At 50.1% G+C, this 22,140-nt stretch overlaps 1 protein-coding gene across 4 annotated transcripts in view; it reads right to left on the reverse strand.

Annotated features, from left to right (window-relative positions):
* Positions 1-6,987: 6,987 nt before the first annotated feature.
* The window catches only part of PCGF3 (polycomb group ring finger 3), a 56,216-nt gene continuing 41,063 nt past the window's right edge, over positions 6,988-22,140 (reverse strand). For 2 of the 4 annotated variants that reach the window (XM_043573232.1, XM_043573231.1), the window contains 3 exons: positions 17,739-17,876; positions 11,437-11,517; positions 6,988-10,983 (listed from right to left, as the gene is read on the reverse strand). In XM_043573232.1, coding sequence (XP_043429167.1) covers positions 10,936-10,983; positions 11,437-11,517; positions 17,739-17,876 — 267 coding nt within the window. In that variant the 3' untranslated portion in view covers positions 6,988-10,935. Of the gene's footprint in view, positions 10,984-11,436; positions 11,518-11,981; positions 12,142-12,350; positions 16,400-17,738; positions 17,877-22,140 lie in introns of those variants that run through there. The other 2 variants (XM_043573233.1, XM_043573234.1) reach the window with 2 other exon arrangements.

Raw genomic sequence — 22,140 nt, forward strand, 5'->3', positions numbered from 1 at the left:
CAGAGTTCAGGAACAGACCCAAATACATACGGCCAATTGATCTTTGACAGCAGTGCAAAAGCCACCCAGTGGAGGAAGGACAGTCTTCAACAAACGGTAATGGAAAAATTAGTCGTCCATATGCAAAAAATTGAACCTTGACCTAAACCTTATACCTTACAACCAACTCGAGATGGATCACATATAAATAGGCATAAAACTATAAAATGTTTGCAAGAAAGCAGAAAAATATATTCATGACCTGGCATCTAGCAGAGTTTTAGACACGACACCAAAAGTATAATCCAGCAAATAATCCATAAAAGAAAAAACTGGTAAATTGGGCTTCATCAAAATTGAAAACATTTGCTTTTCCAGTGATAGTGTCAGGAGAATGAAAACCCAAGCTAAAGACTGAGAGCAGTATTTGCAAACCTCAAGTCCAGTTTAGGACTTAAATCCCGAGTATATAAAGAACTCTCAAGACTCCACAATGAGAAAAAAACCCTCAAAGTGGGTGAAAGATGCACCAAAAGTGCTGTAACGGCAGACGAGCACAAGAGACGTTCGACATCAGCAGCCACCAGGGAAAGGCAGACTCGAACCCCCTTGAGACCCTATGCACGCCTGTGAGCGGCTAAAATCAGGGAGGACACTGACAACTCACGGGTGTGGAGCACCCGGGGCTCTCAGACCTTGCTGTTAGAAATACGAACCAGGGCAGCCACTCTGGAGAGCATTCTGGCAGCTTCTCATACAGTTAAATGGACAGTCAGAATATGACCCAGCAATTCTACTTCTAGAGAAACCAAAATCTCACATCCACATACACACCTGTACATGAATGCTCACAGCTGCTTTCTTCACAGTCATCAAAAAACTGAAAACACGGACGCCTGGGCGGCTCAGCCGGTTAAGCGTCTGACTCTTGATTGCGGCTCAGGTCACGATCTCACGGTTTGTGAGTTCAAGTCCCCACATCAGGTTCTGTGCTGACAGTGTGGAGCCTACTTGGGATTCTCTCTCCCTCTCTCTCTCTCTCTGCCCCGCCCCTGCTCGCATGCTCGTGCTCTCTCTCTCTCTCAAAATAAATAGACATTAAAAAAAAAAACAAACCTGAAAACACAGAAGCTTTTCTCTGGGTGATATCCACATAGTAGAAAAAGGGAAATACTGAGCTAGGCAGCAGCTTGGGGTCTGAGGCCGTGTGCTGACAGAGTTCTTGAGAAGGCAAGTGTGATACTGAAGGTCAGAGGTTGCCAGGTGTTCTAGGTGAGGAGGGTGTTAGCAACAGAGGGGAGGCACTACGAAGGGGTTTTTTGGGGTGATGAGCCATTCTGTGTCCTGACTGTAATGGTTAATGAGTCTACAGGTGTTTGAACTTCAAAAACGAAACAAAAATTTTAATTTAAAACTTTTAACTGAAAAATAACATTTATAATTAACACATACTCCTGAGGCGCCTGTGTGGCTCAGTCGGTTAAGCCTCCGACTTCAACTCAGGTCACGATCTCACGGTTCGCGGGTTCGAGCCCCGCGTCGGGCTCTGTGCTGACAGCTCAGAGCCTGGAGCCTGCTTCAGATTCTGTGTCTCCCTCTCTGCCCCTCCCCCGCTTCCACTCTGTCTCTCTCTCAAAAATAAATAAACTTAAAAAAATAATTAGGGGCGCCTCGGTGGCTTGGTCGGTTAAGCGTCCGACTTTGGCTCAGGTCATGATCTCGCGGTCCGTGAGTTCGAGCCCCGCGTCGGGCTCTGTGCTGACAGCTCAGAGCCTGGAGCCTGTTTCCGATTCTGTGTCTCCCTCTCTCTCTGACCCTCCCCCATTCATGCTCTGTCTCTCTGTGTCTCAAAAATAAATAAACGTTAAAAAAAATTAAAAAAAATAATTAACACATATTCCTGATTAAAATGTTTAGTAAGCTGTAACAGAAGGCAATTCCTTGACTTAGTACAAGGGATTTATCAAAACCCCCCAACCATTATGCTTAAAAGGAGACATTAAGAATATCCCCATGGGGTGTCTGGGTGGCTCAGTTGGTTAAGCCTGTGTCCCTTGATTTGGGCTAAAGTCATGATTTCAGGGTTCATGAGTTCAAGCCCTGCAACAGGCTCCAAGCTGGTGGTGAGGACCCTGCTTCAGATTCTCTTTGCTCCTCCCCTGCTCTCTCTCTCTCTCTCATTCTCTCTCAAAAATAAACAAACAAAAAGAATATTCTCATCAAAGTCTCAAACCACAGCATGCTTGTCCAGAGGTCCCAGTAGGGAAAGCAAACCACAAAATAGCAAAGTAAGTAATTAAATGCTGGAAACAGGCTCTTTGTGTGCGTGTGCATGTGCGTGTGCGTGTGCGTGTGTGTGTGCATGCGTGCGTGTGACTGCATCATTTGTGTGGACATCCAAGAAATTCCACCCTGGAACCTTCAGAACGGATTCAGCACAAACAAGCGTTTTCTCAATTCCAAAACAACCAGTTTGCAATGGGCCACGTCTCCCCCACCCCCGTACCTTCCTGAGCAAAAATACATGAAATAAACCAGACAAGGAACACGTAAGAACTCTATGAAGAAAACGCAGAAACTCCTTTCAAAGACACACAAACATGCCATGATGTGGGTGTTGAAAGCCACCCCAGAAAGTAACGGCCAGGAGGGACTTTCTGTACTAAACAAAGCTTGCGCCCTGCGATTCTGGTCCACCCTGGTGTAGCATTATGTGCCCTCTGGGAGCCGTGAGTGTAAGTGGGTCCCAATAACTAGAGTCCTTGTAGGTGCTAGCTGGTGGCACTGAGGGAGGCAGGTGGATCTGAGGCCGGCCACGTTTCCCTCAGCAAGTACTTCAGCCCATCCCACCACATTCTCAGGAGGTGGGCCGAGGCACCTACGGTGACCCCTCCACTGCTCTGGCGTGTGATGTGGGAGACAGCTGAGGGGCAGGAGGAAGCGAGTCAGTGACCTCCCAGGGTAACACCTGCACAGCCATGGTACGATTTGTGGATCCAGGAGACTTCTGTCTCCTCACCATCTCTCCAGAGCCCTGGAATCCTAAGATCCCCCCCACCAGAACCCTGGGGTCCTGGGACCACCCCAAACCCTCAACAGCCTTGGGGTCCTAGGACCACTGCCCCCATCCTTCCACAGCTCTGGGATCCCAGGACCGCCTTCCTGAGCCCTGGGGTCCCACAAAAAACAGAATGGGAAAACAGTACAATCACCAGAAGCACCTCCTAGCAGGTGGGGAATGAGCTTAGGAATTGCCCGAGCCTGCACGGATGGGTTCACAAGGCATAAAGAATTAGAAAGCCACAGAACGAACACACCCAAGTTCGGGTAAGCAAGATTAGGTAAATGGGGCAAAGGCTCCCAGTGTAGGACAAAAGTATAGGGCAATAGCACAAAGCTGCCTTCACCGGAAGGACGGACCACAAGAGGTAAACAGGTAAATAGGGCTATAGACAGCTGCAGGGTGAAGTTGCCCGGAGGGGAGCTAATTAGCAAAAGAAAGGTGCCTTGTGGACCCTGAGGTAGCATGCTCTGTCTGTCTCCTCCCCTAGGCCAACCTTCCACCCAGCACCAGAATCTTGTTTTGTGTTGACCCAAATTCCTGACACCGCATATCTCCAAAACCCCCTAACCCTCACACCCGTGAGTTCATGTTGACAGTTTCATTGTGTCTCTGTGCCTGCCCAGCGCGCTTGTAAGCCTCTGATCCTAACAAAAATGGAGCAAGGACCCGTGCTACGGGCTCTTGTCTCCTCCCGGACACGAGCCTCTTTGGCGTTTTTAATGCTGCATCCGCTCTCTTGCTGGACGAGAGAGAACCCCAGACCCAGAGTCTACGACACTAGAACTCTCAGCCAAGCCCATTTCGTGCTCCCCAAGAACTTAAAGAAGTGATTTCCCACCAACAATAGTATATTCTTAGTCTGAACATTTTTTATACTTGGTCTATTTATAATAGAGGCCAGATCCCTTTATCATTCAAAAACTTTTTGACCAAAAATGTTCTTAGAGCAGCAAATTTGTTTTCATAGTACCCCAGTAAATTAAAAAAAAAAACGTAGGAATAAACGTAGCAGTCAAATAATTTGTTTTCCATACCAAAATAAAGTCCAGCTTAGTAAAAATAGCTGACAAGAGCGCTATTTCAGAGCGCCACTGATTAGCCTGCACATGGTTGGGACAGACTTGCCCCTCTCTTCAGGAGCCGGGAAAGCATCTCACGGTCATGTGAATCAGAGCAGAAGGTACAAATACAACCCACGTGCCAGAGGGGGTCTTCGGTCTTTGACAGAGGGCGCGGACTGCCCCCTGCAGGTGACTTGGAGAAGCACCATGTATTTCAGAATAACGGGGGGGGGGGGGGCGTATTTCAGTATAACCGGTGGGGGTTGGGGGGCGTCTTTCAGTATCGCCAGGGGAGGGGGGATTTTACTATAAGGGGGGGAGGGGGCGCCCAGTGAAAAGGCGCAGTACGACGCAGTGGAGGCTGTGGAGCAGGTAGCCCCCCGCACGTCTGGCCACGGCCGCCCCCTATGGGGGTCTGGTTGCACCCACTGGGATTTCCATCCTTAAGAAGCAAAAATCCAAGGGAGACATTTATTCGCGGCCACGCAGAGGCATCTGCAGGCCTCTGGTTGTGCTGCGCGGTGTGCTCCCGAGGTACTAAGGCCAAGGCCTGGCGGGTGGGGTTTCTCTGGCGTCTGACATTTAGGACGCACAATCACTTCTGTCGGTAATTACTCTTTTTTAAAAAAGAGCTTTTTTTGTTTTTTTGGTTTTTTTTGAGAGAGAGAGAGAGAGAAGACCGTGTGAGCCAGGGAGGGGCAGAGAGAGGGAGAGAGATAATCCCAAGCGGGCTCTGCACTGTCAGCGTAGAGCCTGACCTGGGGGTTGATCTCACGGACCGGGAGATCACGGCCTGAGTGGAAATCCAAGAGTCGGACGCCCAACTGACTCAGCCAGCCAGGCATCCCTGTAATTGCTCTTAGAGTTAAACCGGGACTCACATATTTCCACCCACGTGGCTTCACACCGAAGGAGTCAACCGCCAGGAAGACGTGCAGACGAGAGTGGCTGATGGTCGCACACAACCCTTCGAGGCCTGCAGAGAGGGTCCAATCACCTTCTCGTTCTTCCTGAGTCACCTTTCTGGGGCGTCGACTGGTCTCTGGTGGAGGCAGGAGGCTGTCAGCCCCCGGGTGCCCACCGACCTCACCTGGTGGCAGCGCAGACTTCAGAATCTGCCCACGTGGACGACCAGCGCGGGGGCCTAACCTTGAAGATGCCCGGTCCTGCCGCGCCCTGCCGCTGACCTCTGATAACTTCTCATTCCTTAAGATAAAGGACACCATTTACCTAATCAATTGAAATAGGCAGGCAGTTTCTTACACTAAATTTTCTTTCAAGTTTACTGAAACCCATGAGAAAATACCATTTTGGTCATCATGCTCTGTTTTTTCAGCTCCCGTTTCCTCAGAGTTTCACGATTTCTGTGTTACTTAGCCTTTCAAACTTACAGTTTTGGGCGTACTGCCCTTTCCCCCGAAATCGTCTGCCATGGGTAACTTCATGTGTCCGCCTGAATGGGTCCCGGGGTGCCGGGACTGAAATGACTCTGGGAGTGTCTGGATGAGAGGAGCACCTGGTTTGGTGGGTTGAGCCCTCCAAGTGTGGGTGGGTGTCACTCAAGTCCTGGCGGGCCGGAGTAGAGCAGAAGGGTGGAGGAAGGAGGAGGAAGAAGGGATCCTGCTGAGTTGGGACACGGTCCCCTCCTGCCCTCGATGGCACTGCACAGGTCCTCCGGGGTCTCTCAGTCTCCATGATCCTGTGAGTAAACTCCTGACGACCCGTCTCCTTTTAGACGTGTGCAGAATGACAGAGTCACTCATGTCAAGCAGTGACGCCACGGCCAAGACCGGGAAATGCATCCCCAGATGCCGACCCTTTCATGTCTGACCACATCAAAGGCAACAGCCACAGCATACTCTGCCCAAGTGATCTCTGGACAGAACAGATCCCCCACCGCCTGGACAGAACAGATTCTCCCACTGCCTGGACAGAAGAGACCCTCTACTCCTCGGACAGAACATTTCCTCCAGTACTTGGACCGAATAAGCAGTCTGCATAGACTTGGACCGGAAGAAGTCCTCAAGTCAACTCCACACTCAGACTGACTTTGCATTTGGTTTGTTAGCTTATCCCTAGCTGTATCTTGTTTTTTTTAATGATTTTTTATGTGCTTTGCTTTGTGTGCTGTGTATGAAGCCAAATTAAATGTGTAGTGAAACGTCACTGAGTTTAGATGTAAACCTGCTTTAACCTTGCTCTACGACTGAACAAAGTTGACACCGTGGGGAAATCAGGACCCCTGTGTGCTCTGTGGCACGCTCGTGAACACACAGGCACACAGATATGTATACGCACGTATTCTCTACTGGTTCTGCTCCTTTGGAGAACGCCCGTTAACATCTTAACAGAGGGAAGCAAACACGGTCACTCCACCCACAGGGATTAGCAGGTTCTTTTTTTAACAGTATTTTCATCGGCACGTGCAGCTCTAAACCAAAGTGAGTTCTTGCTGCAAGCAAATAGATGAGCAGCATGGACTTTACACATAGGTCCCGCCAAACCTCTGGTCCAAACACTGGACCAATTTCAGTGAAGTTCTGTATCCAAGACACAAGTGCCGCGTGAGTCAGAGTGAGAAGGTAGTTAATCTGTGAGGGCTAGGCATGGGGTGAGGGAGGGCACAGGTGAGGGAGGGCACGGGGCTTGGGGTGGGGGAGGGCTCGGGGCTGGGGGTGGGGGAGGGCTCGGGGGGAGGGGTTGAGGAGGGCACGGGGCTCGGGGTGGGGGAGGGCTCGGGGCTCGGGGCTGGGGAGGGCATGGGGGGAGGGGTGTGTGCCAACAGCGCCTGCGGTAATTTTCAGTTCACTGCGGTGCCAACAGATCATCCATGTTACGCTCCTAGAAATATTTTATAAACTTCCAGCCCGAAAAAACTTCAGGTATGTTTTTCTTTTGCTTTTATTACAAGCATATAATATTAATTGGCAAAACACTGAGTACAAGCTTCACTATCATAAAATCAAAACGTTTAAGCAATATTCCAAAAAAGATTTTAGACAAAAACTAGCCACCAATAGTACAAAAATTACACACCAACACAAAGCATAAAAAATGTAAACTTTCAAATTAAACAGTCAAAAATATGTATCTGCATTTTCATCTCAACAAACCGCGACAGCGTCCATGTGGCCACGTGTGACGGTCAGGTTAGTGGCGGGTCACAGCCCTGAACCCTACATCGTTTGGGGAAAAATGGTTTTCTTATACCCAATTCAGTTGTTGGAACAGACATTTGCACTAACGCTACACACGTTTTAGGGGACACTCAAACCACAGTCCCTCCTTCAGATGCGCTCGTGGACGTGGCGAACCCCACGTGATGCAGGCCAAGCGTGGGCGGGCATTCGCACAAACAGAGCCTCCCTGATGGCCCGGAGGCTACAGCCGCGCCACACCTGTCCCTGCCTCGCAGGGACAGAGTGTGTCAAGATGACGGCTGGTTTGAATCACGGTTTTCTAATCTACTGATCTTGACCTACGTAGTTGGTTTAAATCCCAAGGCAGAGAGACACTTGGCTTATGGCGCTAAGGTCACACATGATGGAGCGTAAATGATTTCCTGAGGAAACAGAAACAGGATTTGTTCTGAGCTAAGCTTATTTTCAGTGTCTTAAGAGCACATCTAACACTCGCATGTAAAGTAGAAATCAGCTGACTCGTTTTCTGGAACATTCAGCCCAATGACACGTTTTAAACTGCTGTAAAATGCCATCCTGTGCGCTTTGAGGAAGAAACGAAATGGATTTCTAAAGACTTCGCCACAAGGAGGCATCAGAGGCCGCACGCCCTGGAGGGCTCGGGAGCCCCTGTGGAAGCAGCACCCACACATCCGTGGTCTGGTCGGCGTGGGGCAGGGCACCCAAGGGCCGCACACGGGGTCCGAAAATAGGGGACCCGGGGTGGCCGCGAGGCGGCCTGCTGGGTCTCGTGCCCTACGATACTGCTGGCAGGTGTTCTTGCACACACACACACACACACACACACACACCATCCCCCAAAACAGCATTCTCGTAACAACAGTGAAAAGGAGAAACCAAATAGCTGAATGTACATATTTTGAAATTCCACCTACATTCCCTTTCAATTGAGCAGAAGAGATGCGGCATTACAATTTAAACAGATGTCTAGTAAATGCATCTTGGGACCTATTGCACAAAAGCATAAACAGTGCTCTGTATCTATCTAAAAAAAACGTACAAATTAAAAGCTACTCAAAGTAAAAGAAGAAGCTTGCAAAACATGTCACAATTTCATTTTATATGCCTGTAAATAAAGCTGGACCACGGAAACCAAACAATCGGATGGGAAAATATGATAGAAGGCTTAAAATAGAATAAATAATTTTATAAAGTTAAGTTTTCTTTTTTTTAACCCCCCACATCTTAAATTCAATATTTATATATTCTATCTGAATTTTCTATTTTCATGAAAACTGCATTTAGCGAGACCACGTGCTGGGCAGGGAGTCCCGCTGCCGCAGACAGTGACGCGGAAAGGTAACTGAACAGCTCTTGCTTACCAGCATAAACGGTCGTGAAAACTACTTCACAGTAACTCCATCTGTTAAAAAAAAAAACCTCGTAGGATCCAATCACTAACTGATCCTGGCTTTCATGCTGGAAGAAATTAAATTCAGCCTTTTGATGTGACACGAAAGCGTGACAGCGGGGAAGGGGCCACGGAAGCTGCCCTGGGACGCAGGCTCTGGGCTCCTGTCAGCTGGGGGGCGGGGTCCCCGGGGCCGTCCTGTAGTGAAGACAGTCTGCACGAGGAATCTTAGAAAAATAGGTACTTCTGCTGCTGAGGTTGCGTCAGGTTGACACGATTACAAAAGGGGTCACAGGAGGGCCAGCAGCCTGCCGGCCATGTCAGCACTGGCTCCGACCATCTCCACCTCTCCGTGTATTTAAGTACGTCCACTTAGCACCATAGCAAATTCAAGTGATTTCAAAGATAGCTACAAAGTTACAAATATATATTATGAGAGGATTACGGCGATACTCGGTCTAATCTGAACCGTGAGCCGATTCTGTTTGAATTTGGGTGCTTACACTGTTTCACCCTAACCCCCTCTCCACCACACAGGCAAATCCCCAAGTTCTAACGCTAACCCTAAAACCGCACTGTGGTAATGTATGGTTGTGCAGAGTGCTTCAGCAGTGATGTGTATTTTGAGGTAGACAGGCAATATTTACTCCTACACATCTACTCATTAACCCTAGTAGAGCAACCCTAAAACATGATTTGGATGAGTAGCAAGCTTAGGTAACTGAACAACTCGAACAGTACTGGGAGTCCATGGGCTTAAACGAAGACGTGAATTTTGACCAATCCCTAACAATCTGTTGCTACGTTTGTGAAAGGCCTTACGTTAGAATCACTTGGACTGAGTTAATTGGGATGATTTTCTCGTCACCCAGATCAGGTCTCATTAGTAGCTGCTCCTGACATTTACCTGTACGAAATGGGAAGCAGAAGAAACCCAACTGTAACTTTCGAAGCAAATGGAGAAAAAAATTCTGGTCAGTAAGGTGAAACAGTCCATGACCGAAGGTGGTGGGACGGGGGCTGATGGACCCAGGGCCCCCAGCCTGCCTGCAGGGTGAGCAGAGGTGACGGCGGGGGGTGGGGGTGGGGGGCAGGAACCCAAAGCTCACTGAGGAAGCACGGTGCGGGGGGGCAGAGGACAAGGACAGACACAGAACCCAGGACAACACTTTCACTGCCCCGGAAAGTGGTTGCTTTCTCCTTCTTGCTTTACGTGTTCCAAGTTACTATTTTCAAGGAACAAATATTTATTCTCTAATTCCACAAAAATATTAACACCTGGGAGGAGAAAGGGGTTGACAAAACGTGTGCTGCCTGTGACCGGCACTTGAGAACATTAAGTCACTGAAAAAGCAGCCAGCAGGCTCCTCCCAGGCTCGGCTGGGAACGGCAACAGAGTGCCGGCTTTGTGCACAAGCAGGGGCGGGGGACAGCTTTCCAAGGGTGGACGTGGTGGGGACCTGAGCTGCGCCCTGGGGCACCGGCCCTCATCCGACGGGAACGCCCCCCAGAGCCACCACCCCTCCCTTCAGCAAGATGCAGATAGGAAGAATTAAGCGGGGCCCTCAGCCCTCGGAACCCGACGCGCACCAGTGATGTTTGAGAACAAGGGCGGCTCCACCAGGCAGCGTGCGGCCGGCCTAGCCACCCCGCCCTGCTGAGTGCGCCGCGTCCGTCCGGGGGCGTCTGGGGGGCGGTGGGGGCCCTTCCTCGCCTCGGGGCCGCGTGGCCCTCGGAGCCCGGAGCGCCAGGCGAGGAGGCAGAGGTGCCGCCGGCTTTTCCCGTTTCCTAATGTGGAAATTAAATACCGTGGCTAACTCATTAATGGAAACCCCTTTTGGTATGCTTTTAAATTAAACCTTTATATACCTTCTAAGTCTTCAGGAAGCTAAAGGCAACATAAATAGCGTCATTCACCATGAAAAGATATTTTCTCAATAACTTAGGAAGGGTTCAATAAACATACAAGTATTTTCGAGGCTTATCGTGAACCCTAATTCATCAACTAAACTGAAATGACCAGATTTCCAAGGCCTGGAAAGCAAGCGAAGGTCGCGTGGCCACTGTGTTTACCATCCAGTCTGTGAGAGGCGCCTCTTCGGCCACTAAGACTGTGCGGTAAAGTGTTTCGTCGTCTCGTGACCGCGGTGCTGGTAGTGTCTTGGTGAGTGTGAGTTCTCTCATACAAAAGTTATAAATACTCTGTTCAGAAATCTGGTCCCCACGACACCTGCAGGGCGGCCACAGCCCGGGCGCGGCGGGGCCGGCCCAGGGCCGAGCTCAGAGCAAGTCCATCTTGGGTCTGTAGTGCAGCAGGAGAGGCGCCTTCTGCAAGACAAAGTCAGAGCGCGGCGCGTCACCATCGCCAGCCGCGGGGGCAGGGAAGGGGGACGGGACGGGCCCCTTCCCTCCGCACAGCTGCTGCCCCACCCGGTCCCGCCCTTCCTCTTGGGGTCCTACTGGCTGTCACCCCCTTCTCCGGGCTGCCCCTCAAGTCGGGGATCCTGCCATCTGCTTCCTGCTTTAGAGCGGTACCCAAAGGCTTGTGGGCGTCCTCTGACCCCCACAGCTGACTGCGGGCAGCCAGCTTGGCCAGGAGGGGCGGTGCTCGCCTGAGGGCCCCGGCCACACCGACTCTGGGGTTGATGATTCCAGAATAATCCTGTGACTGAGTTGTCATTTCTAAGCTCTTAGTTGAAAATATGCACAGAAAAGCAGTTGTCATTTGTAGCAGATTCTGAAAATCAAATAACCCAATCTTTACAAAGTGACGGGTCTCACCTTGAATCTCCACCTCGTGACAACCACAAATTTGAGCGTGTGGTCCTTGCCCAGGATTTCCTCGTTGCATAAAATGTCCAGCTGGCGGGAGAAGAAGGCTTCAGTCAGGGTGCCTTGGGCACGGCGCTCAGCACACGTGGCCTCCGGTCTGCGCCAGCGATGCCGGTCGGGTCACACAAGTCAGTTGCCTGTGGCCGACGGGCCCCGTTTCCAGGTGGCACAGGTGGGGAGCACTCGGGAGGCCCCGCCCCAACCTATCCCAGGTCCAAGAGCACCTGGGGCTTGGGTCCACACCCACCACACGGCCCCCAGGGGGCGCTCAGCTGTTGTCACCCCAGAGCACCTGTCTCTCCACCTCAGTCCACCTCTTGGCCAAGCTTGTTCCTCTTACCTCAGTGGAGAAAGGTAATGGGCTCTTCAGGTGGTCTTTCTCCTTTCTTTTTAAAAAAAGACTATTTTGAGAGCGGATCTAGGCTCACAGCAAACCTGAGGGAGGCACGGGGATGCCCCACACCCCCTGCCCCCCCACAGCCTCCCCCGCGATCCACACCCCCACCAGCTGGTGCACCTGCTGGAGCTGATGCGTCGTCATCGCCCCGAGTCCACGGCAGGGTCACCCTTGGTGGTGCACGTCCCGTGGGTCTGGACGAGCGCATGATGGCAGGCGCCCACCACCCTGGCGCCACACGGAGCTGCTTCGCTGCCCTAAAAATGCCCCGGGCTCCAGCTGGTCACCCTCCTCCCCCCTCCCCTCCCGCCGTAGCCCCTGTGGTTCCGCCTTCTCCAGAATGTCCCACAGCTGGAGACAGATTGGCTTCTTTCCCTCAGTAACGTGCATTTAAGATCCGCACCCCCACCCCCACCCCGGGTCTTTTCCTGGCCTCATAGCTGGCTTCTCTTTAGCATGAGTAAGATTCCGCTGTCTGGGTGGATCACAGTTTATCATCATCGCCTACTACGGACATCTTGGTTGCTTCTTAGTTTGGGCAACTACGGACACAGCTGCTACAGACACTGTGGGCAAGGTGCGTGCGTGTGGACGCAAGGTTTCAGTTACTTCGGGCGAACGCCAGGGAGCAGGACTGCTGGATCATGCGGTAAGAGTGTAATTCATTTTGTAGGAAACTGACAACCTGTCTTGCAAACTGGCCGCAGCATTCTGTGTTGCCACCGCCGCGAACAGGGGTCTGTTACTCCACACCCTCTCCAGCGTGTGGTGGTCAGAGGTCTGGACTTTGGTGTTCTGATAGGCGTGGAGTGTAATCTCACTGTTTTAATTTGTTTCCCTGATGACAAATGATGTGGACTCAAGTGGTCTTTTCAACTCCCTCAGGACGAGGGGAAGAAGCCCCCTACACCTGCACGAGGGCTGGGCAGGGGACACGTGTGGGGCCACCTGGGGCCAACTCGGAGGAGACTGTCCCGACGCCGCACCCCACCTCCCCCAGGCGTGCCTCTCACCCACACCAACCCTCTCCTCTGGACAACCTCACCATGACCCCGGGGGCCAAATGGCACCACACACCAAGGACCCCAACCTTGACCCGGGGCCCTGACACTCACCTCCCACTTTCCCTCTCCACTGTGTGCAGGCAGTGGCCACAGCGGCCTGTCTCGAGAGGCCGTCCACCTGGGTGCTCATTCCCGACCCCTTCTTCCCTCTAGTAGCCCCGCCGAAAACACCAGCACATCATTTTGGCTCTCTCAGTATCAGTCTCCTGTGCCTTCCCCGAAACACCACCACTGGGGGGCTTCCCACTTAATCTCCTGGACGCCAGGAGGCCACACTCCCCTGGGGTCTCTGGGGCTTTCTATCACCAGTTCATTCCTTTTTACTGTTTGTTTGTGTTTTTTTTAATGTGATAAAATACACATAAAGTTTACCATTTTAACCGTTTTTTACGTGGGCAGCTCCGTGGCATTGGGCACATTCGCAGTGGTGAACATGCCCAGCCTCCACCTCCAGAACTCTCTCATCTTCCCAGGGGACACTCTGCTCCATGAAACACTAGCTCCCCGGCTCCCCCGCCCCCAGCCTCTGACCCCCACCATCCACTGTCTGTGTCTCTGATCTGCGTCCCCCACGGGCCTCCTGTGAGTGGAATCATCTGGTGCTTGTCCCCTCGCGACCGGCCTATTTCACGGAGCACAACGTCCTCCAGGTCCGTCCGTGTGGTGGCAGGCGGCAGGACGTCCTTCCCGCTCGAGGCCGAGGAACATTCCGCCGTGTGGACGGGCCACGTTTTCTCACCCGCGCGTCTGTCGACGGACTCTGGGTTCTGGCTCGTCTTAGCTGATGGGAACGGTGCTGCTGTGAACGTGGGGTGCACACACCTCTTCAACGTCATTCTTCTGCGTGTGGATGTGCAGTTTCCCCAGCACCATTTGTTGAGAAGACCGTCCTTCCCCCATTGAGTGGTTTTGACCCCCTCGCTGGACGTCATTTGACCACATACGTGAGGGTTTATTTCTGGGCTCTTTATTCTAGTCCATAGACCTAGATGTCTGTCTTTATGCCAAGATTGTTTTGGCTATTCAGGGTCCCCTGAAATTTCATATAAAATTTAGGATGGGTTTTTTAATTGCTGCAAAAAACATTGGGATTTTGATAGGCATTGCTTTGAGTGTAGATTGTTTAGGTGATATTAACATTTTAACCATTTTTTTCAAGTTTGTTTGTTTGTTTATTTTAAAAGAGAGAGAGAGTGCATGCGCAAGCAGGGAAGGGGCAGAGACAGAGGGACAGAATCCCTAGCAGGCTCCTCACTGTCAGTGCAGAGCCCAACACGGGGCTCGATCCCACAACTGCGAGATCACAACACGAGCCGAAATCAGGAGTCGGATGCTTAACCAACTGAGCTGCCCAGGTGCCCCACAATCCTTTTGATTTCTCTAGAACTATGACAATGCCTCTACTTTCATTTCAGATCTTAGTAATTTTTTTTTAGTCCATTAGTTAGAAGTTTGTCAACTTTGTTGATCTTTGCAAAGAACTGCTGACTTTCTCTACTGTTTTTCTGTTCTCTATTCCATTTATCTCTGCTCTGATCTTTATTATTTACTTCCTTCTGCTAGCTTTGGGTTTAATTCTTTTTCTACTTCTTCAAGTTGTAAATCGAGGTTGTTGATGAGACCTTTCTTGTTCTTAACGTAAGTATTTATAGTTGTAAATTTCCCATTGGCACTGCTTTTGCTTTACCCCAAGGGTTTTGGTAAGTTGTGTTTTCGTTTTCATTTGCCTATAAGTATTTTCCAAATCCTCTTTGATTCATGACTTCTTTAAAAGTGAGTTGTTTAATTTCCACAATTTTGCAAACTTTCCAGTCTTCCTTCTGTTAGTGATTTCTAATGTCACGCTGCTGTGGTCAGAGAAGGTGCTTTGTAAAGTATCTATCTTTTAAAATCTATTGAGGCAATGTGTGCCTGCCCTCCTCTTATAAGGACCTTTGTCACTGAATTTAGGGTCCAGCTAGATGATCTAGGATGATCTCTTCATCTCAAGATTCTTGACACATCGACAAAGGCCTTTTTTCAAATCACGTCATATTCACATGTTCTAGGGGTTAGCAAATGGACACATCTTTTAGTGGAGTCATCATTTCACCTGCGATAGACAGTCTGCCTTCTGGTCCCCCCAAGTCCACATCCATCCCACATGTAAAATATACTCACCCCATCCCAACATTCCCAAGAGTCTCAACCCATTCCAGTAGCAACTCCAAATTCCAAAATCTCCTCGGACACCATTAGCCAACAGTCCCAGACCTTCCCTTCCAAAGCATAGGAATCAGGCAGAGGTGAGGCTCTGGGTATCCACCTGGGTTGAAATTCTTCTCTAGCTGTGGGTCCTATGAAACTAAAATCCCGTTGTCTGCTCCCCATATACAAGGTTGGGAAAGACACAGGATATTCCTCCTCCAAAGGGTAATATATTAGAAGAACAGAGGGTTCACTGGTCTCAAGCAAGTTTGTAAACCAGGCGGAGAAACAGCACTGTGGGTTGAGTGAGATTCTGCTCTCTGGGCCCACGACGGCCTCGCCCTCTGGGCCTAAGGCTCTGCCCTGGGAGTCATTTTTTCTTCACGAAGCGTAGCTCTGCCAGCCTATCTCCTGCCTGCAAAACTTTGGAGGTCCGACAGCCTGTTCTTGTTTCTTCCCGTCTCTGTCCCCTTCAGGAAAAGCTGATGGTCATCTGCTGGTACAACATTCTCAAAAATGTTGTGGGTCTCCCATATGTGTTCTGGATCCAGGCCATTAGACAGGATGGTTCTCCACAGATCCATTGCTAGTTTCTGTGAGACAGCTGAGTCACACATCTAATGTCTTCAGCAAAAGGTTGTCCAGCCACACTCTCCACCTTCTCTCCAGAGCATGCTTTCCCAACAGTGAAACCCTAGTATTCTGGTCTGTCTGGAGTCGGCACAGGCCTAAGTGCTGGCTCCTTTTTGCTTAGCAGTCCCTTCCCCAACTCACATCTCTCATATTTTACTGACAGCGGCAAGACACCGGACCACACCTTCACACTTGGCTTGGAGACCTCCTGGGCCAAATACCCAAGTTCATCACCTCCACGTGGTCAGAGGGCGCAGTCCCCCTGTGCTTGCTGCCACCGTGTGATGGTGACTGCTTTTCTTCTGCGTCCTCTCTTCCTTGTCAGAAGCATATTTCACGTTTCTATTTCTACCAACATTGTGCTTGTGGTGACATGTATCCTCCTAGGTGACAGAGTGGTTTCCCTGCGCCCCTCACCTCCTTTGGGGCCACCAGAGTCACCTTAAATGACCTTATTTCCAACAGCAATCCAGCCTTTTTCATCGTCTCTCAAAATTCTTCCAGCCTCCACCAGTGACTCAAGTCCAAGGCCATGTCCACATTTCTAGGTATTTGTTACAGCAGCACCCCACTTCCTGGTACCAAAATCTGTTCCGGTTGCCTGTAGCAGCTGTGACAAAGTACCCTAAACCTGGTGGTTTAAAACAACAGGAATTTACTTCCTCGCAGATGTGGAGTCCAGAGCCCAAAATCAAGGCCCTGGCAAAGCTGAGCTCACTCTGGAGGCTCTAGGGGAGGATCCTTCCTGTCTCTTCCAGCTTCGGGCGGCTCAGGTGCTCCTGGGCTTGTGGCCACATCACCCCCTGTGACCCTGCCCTCACATCACCTCCTCCTCGGTGTGTGTGTCTCAAATTCCTCTGCTCTCTCTTGTAAGGCCACTCGTCATTGGATTTAGGGTCCGCTCGGGACATTCACGGGTTATCTCATCTCATGATTCTTTCTTTTTTTTAAAAAAAAATTTTTTTTTTTCAACGTTTATTTATTTTGGGGACAGAGAGAGACAGAGCATGAACGGGCGAGGGGCAGAGAGAGAGGGAGACACAGAATTGGAAACAGGCTCCAGGCTCTGAGCCATCAGCCCAGAGCCCGACGCGGGGCTCGAACTCACGGACCGCGAGATTGTGACCTGGCTGAAGTCGGACGCTTAACCGACTGCGCCACCCAGGCGCCCCTCATGATTCTTATCTTAATTATAGATCCTTACTCAATTTAGAAAAAAATACTTTTCCCCAAAAGGTCACATTTACAGATTCTGGGGTATGTGCACATATCTGGGGGGCTACTGCTCAACCTACTACTCCCTCTGAAACATTCCTCAAGTTTGTCCAATTCTGCCGTCTGCAGTGCACCACCCTGGTCCGCCTCCCCCTGGACTCTTGCCACTGATGCCCCTGCTGGCCTCTCCTGCTTCCGTTTCTGGGCCCCAGTGACCCATTTTCCTCACGGCCTGAGGACTATTTTAAAGCTATACCTCTTGCCGCCTTCTCCTTGCGCTTAATGACGCACAACTGACTCCTACTGACGACTCGCATCCTAGCGTAAGTGCTCGCCCAGCCCTCCGTCCACCAGCCCCGCGCGCACCCGCCGCCCGTCATCCCCACAAGATCTTGACCTGCCCACCCGTTCACTGCCACCCAGCAGGCAGTCAGCCCTCCATTTGCGAAAGAACAGAGTCCCTCTGAGATGAACCCCCCCAGCACGGTCACACTGTCCCCACCGCCCGCCAGCACTCTCTCCCGTTGTGGGGGCTCCCCACACTCCATCTGGCCTTCCCTCCACTCTCGTCATCACCGTGTCCCACGTCACGCTGTCTGGGGGTACGCAAAACAAACCGAGAGTTTTGTTTTCTGACTTAAAATCTCTAAACGGAGATGTCAAAACAACAAAAAACCCACAAGGAACCGTAGAAGTATCGCTTTTACAAACGAGAACCGGTTTGTCATAGTTTCTATTTGTGGCCTAACTATTACCTCGTTGAAAGACGAAAGGTTAAGTTTTTTGGCGATGAACTTCTTCAGGTGCAGGACGGTCGCCTGGGCCGAGCAGCGGATCCACTTTCGCTTCAGGCCCCGCAGTTTGCTGCTGTTGCACTCCAGACAGATGCTCACCTGCGGGAGGAGGACACATCCGGGCAGCCCCGCAGACAGGGGTCTGCGGGCTGCCCCTCGGGGCCCCCGCTCCCGTGCCCACGCGTTCCGTCAGACGCGAGAATGCGGACTTCGTGAAACCAGACGTCTGTCTGACCTCAATGCCGTGGGAGAGGGTTTCGTTTTACTCACATTCTCTTAAAATCTCTGTTCACCATGTTGCGAAACGTAATCTACCAGTGTCTCGTGTTCTGTCTTATAAGCATACTACTTGAAAGTAAACCTGAGGGGCACCTGGATGGCTCGGTCGGTTGAGCGTCTGACTCTTGATTTCAGCTCAGGTCTAGAGCCCAGGGCCGTGGAATCGAGCCCTCGTCAGGCTCCGCACCGAGCACGGAGCCTGCTTGAGATTCTCTCTCTCTCCCTGCCCTCCCTCGATCGTGTGTGTTCTCGCTCTTTCAAATAAAAATAAACACATAAATATTTAAAGTAAATCTGAGAATTATTCATCCGTTGTCCAGATGGCGCTGGTCTCAGAGTCTAGCTGATGCAGACGCAGCCTGCCCTGAGCTTCCGGCCGGTGGGACACATGTGCGTCTTCCCACAGGCCCCGGGCCGAGTGTTCTGCTGGCATGAGGGGGAAGGACACACGGCCATCTGAAGCGGGTGCCCCTGCCTACGCGAGATGCACCAAAGAAGGCTTCACAAAGGAAGGAAGTGTGGGGCGTGGCCTTGGAGGAGGATGGCAGACTGACTAGAGAAAAAGTACTCTCAGCACAGGAAAAAGCACGAGCGAAGCCACAAAGGTTGAAAGTTCACAGTCCCTCCTGGATGATCAACAGGACAGGGGATCACGGTAGGTCACGTAACAAGGAACCACAAGGTAACGAAATAAAAGGGATTCTAGCCCACGGGATGCCTGGCAGATGCAACACCAAGGACCCCAGGCCACGAAGGCCACAAAGCGTTGCAGAGAAGGTCCGGCCGGACAGCGCTTCCAAAGAGTGAGTCTGCAGTAGCAGCCACAAAACAATGGCACAATCAGGGGCGCCCGGGGGGCTCAGATCACGATCTCGCCATTCAGAGTTCGAGTCCCGCGTCGGGCTCTGTGCTGACAGCTCGGAGCCCGGAGCCTGCTTCGGATTCTGTGTCTCCCTCTCTCTCTGCCCCTCCCCCGCTCTCTCTCTCTCAAAAATAAATAAAGATTAAAAAAAATTTAAAAGCTGGCACAGACTCTCGAAAATTCAGATAAAAGAGTTAACAAGGAATTAATGGAAATATGTAGGCCTAAAATCACTAGGGATACAAAAGAAGGAATTAAAAACAGAACATACTATGAATAAATAGGTATAAAAGATAAGCAACCACAACTTCTAAAAATAAAAGCAGAGTCACTTAGACTAAAAACTCACAGGTGGCTGAACCACAAATTAGTCTCAGCTGAAGGCAGACTAATTTCCTACAAGACCAATATGAAGAAATTACATAAAAGAAGTACAGAGGCCAAGGGGTCAATTAAAATAACAAAACAAAGGAAAAGTAAGAGACGGGGTAATGGACCGAGGTGTCTGACAAACTTGTAACGGGTTCTGGAGGAAGAAGGCAGAAAAAGGGAAAGGCAAAATTTAAGAAATAACGACTAAGGATCTCCCCAAAATAACGGAGGACATAAATTCTCAGATTTAGGAAGCAAAATAATAAGAAAGAAAGAAAGAAAGAAAGAAAGAAAGAAAGAAAGAAAGAAAGAAAGAAAAAGGAACCCTACACCTACGCACGAGTGGGGAAGGCGCCAGGCAGGAGCAGTGGACAGCTCTCCAGATGTGGCCACGGAGCCTGGAAAGCAAGGCGCTGGCAGAAAATGCACAGAGAAATTACCACTCAAGACTTAAAATGAAACAAAGCCATCTGTAAACAAAACAGAGAACGACTAGGAGGGGGTACAGTTGAAGAAAAGAGACCCATGTCCAGGAGGAAGACATGGGAAGCCACAGAAGGGTGAGCCGGGAGGCGGGACAAGAGTCCGCGGCTGGGTTTGGGTCTGGGAAGAGAGAAAGGAGGCGGGACGGTGGCCCCAGGCAGAGTGAGCAAGGCCCTTGTGTCATTCGGGGAAAGGGAGACTCTCGTTAACTTCAGACCTTTAAAAATGTAAATGTGCATTTTAGAATTTCACAGCCACTAAAAGAATAAAAATAGGACATATAACTTGTCAACTAGTTGCTAAGTAGAGGCAAAAAAGGGATTGAAGCAAACTTACTAATTCAATAGAAGGTAAGAATGGGGGGGAACATAAAAAACATGAATGGACAGCACAGAGAAACTCAGAGTTACTGTGAATCACGGTAAATGGAAAACGTGAAATAACTTGTCAGCTAAAGAAAGTTTCTCATTTGATTTTTTAAAAAAACCCAGTTCTGTGTTGTGACAGGCGTCACATTTAAGAAAGTTAGGAAAAAAATGGAAATACCAAGCAAACATTAACCAAAGAAAGCTGACACAGCTACAATGATATTAGAAAAAGCAGACTTTAAGAAAGAAAGCGTAATCACAAAAAATTCCCTAAGGATGGGAAACACTGCTAAACTTGAGTGTACCTGGGAACAACCTTAAACTGAATGAAGGCTGAGGGACGGTAAAATCCTTAAGTGTGATGGGGGCCTTCTGTGTGCTTCTCTGTAAGTGCCAGACTGAATTCTGTCCCTGGCAGTGGACACCTGTCAGGACACAGGACACCTGGCCATCTGCTCCCCAAGCCCAGAGCAACAGGCATCATGCAGACCAGGGTGCGGTAAGCAGATGCAAGTTAGAGACCAACAAGAAGCCCTAAGCACCACCGCTGGGCTCTCCGTGTGCGCAGGGGAAGGGGGGTAAGAAACTATTTGCTTCACTCAGGTTTGCGTGGATGTGAGGGCAGCAGGGACGGTCGCAGGGGTGCTCAGGTTATATCTTTCATATGATATGAACTCGGAAATACATGAGTGTGTCACTGTTTAAACACACTAAAGTATGTTTTTAACGGCCTCATTGGAGTATAATTCATGCGTATGTTTTTCGTATACACTTCAATAGTATTTAGTAAACTTACAGACCTGTGCAGCCACCACCAGAATCCAGTTTTACATAATTTTCACCACCCCATAAAGACCCACATCCTGCTTTGTGCTCAAGCCTTGCTCCTGCCCAGCCCCAGGCACCCAACTACCTCCTGTTTCTAAGATTGGCCTTTGGGGGACATCGTACACAAATGGAACTGTGCAACATGTAGTCTTCTGCATCTGACTTCTTTGCCTTGTAAAGTCCTTCCGAGTGTCACTGTGGTGTAGCAGGTGCTGGGGTCATTGTTTTTCACTGCTGACCAGAACGTCCCTGTACGCGTGGACCACATTTTGTCTATCTGAAGTTCGCACTGTTCCCCGGCTTGGCTATCATGAGTATGATAGCCCTGCTGTGAACATTCATGTACAAATCCTTGCGTGAATAGGTTTCCATATACACCTAGGAAAATTGCAGGGTTGTATGGTTAGCTTATGTTGAACTCCTTAGGAAACTGCCACACTGTTTTCCCAAGTGGCCACACCATTTTATGTTCCTGCCAGCACGCTACAAGGGCCCCATTCTTCCACATCCTTGCCAACACTTGCCAGTGGCTGTCTTTTTGATGGCGGCCATCCTAGTGGGTATAAAACAGGATTTCATTATAGTTTTAATTTCTATTTCCCTAAGAGACTCATGACATTGAACGTCCTTTCACGTGATTACTAACCAGTTTTATGTCTTCTTTGGTGAAACATCTACCGAAATCTCTTATCCATTTCTTATCTGGATTATCTTCTTACTGAGTTATAACAGATATATAGTCTAGATAGAAGTCCTTTATCAGAAATATGATTTGCAGAGGAGTCAAAATGGTGGAGAAGTAGAGGGATCGCAATTTCCCTCGTCCCTCAAACACGAGTATCGACGTCACGACACTTGGAACACCCATGAAATCAGTCTGCGGAGAGACAGAAAAATCTCCACAGGTGGACAGAGACAGCTTGGCAGGACAGAGGTGTGTGTATGCGAATTAGAAAAGATAAAACGGTCAGTGTAGGCATGGAGCGGGGAAACCCTTTAGTGGAGACAAAAGGAAGAGAAAGAGAGGCTGTGGAAGTGTGGGGTTATATTTGGACAAGAGAAAAACCTCTCCGGACCACAGACGGGGGAACGAGAAACACAGAGAGTGCCAGTTTCTACTTTGCAAACAGCCTCAGAAGCTAAAGATGGTAATTATCAGGGGTGTGTGACT

This window comes from Prionailurus bengalensis, chromosome B1, assembly GCF_016509475.1.
Source record: "Prionailurus bengalensis isolate Pbe53 chromosome B1, Fcat_Pben_1.1_paternal_pri, whole genome shotgun sequence".
Classification (NCBI taxonomy): domain Eukaryota; kingdom Metazoa; phylum Chordata; class Mammalia; order Carnivora; family Felidae; genus Prionailurus; species Prionailurus bengalensis.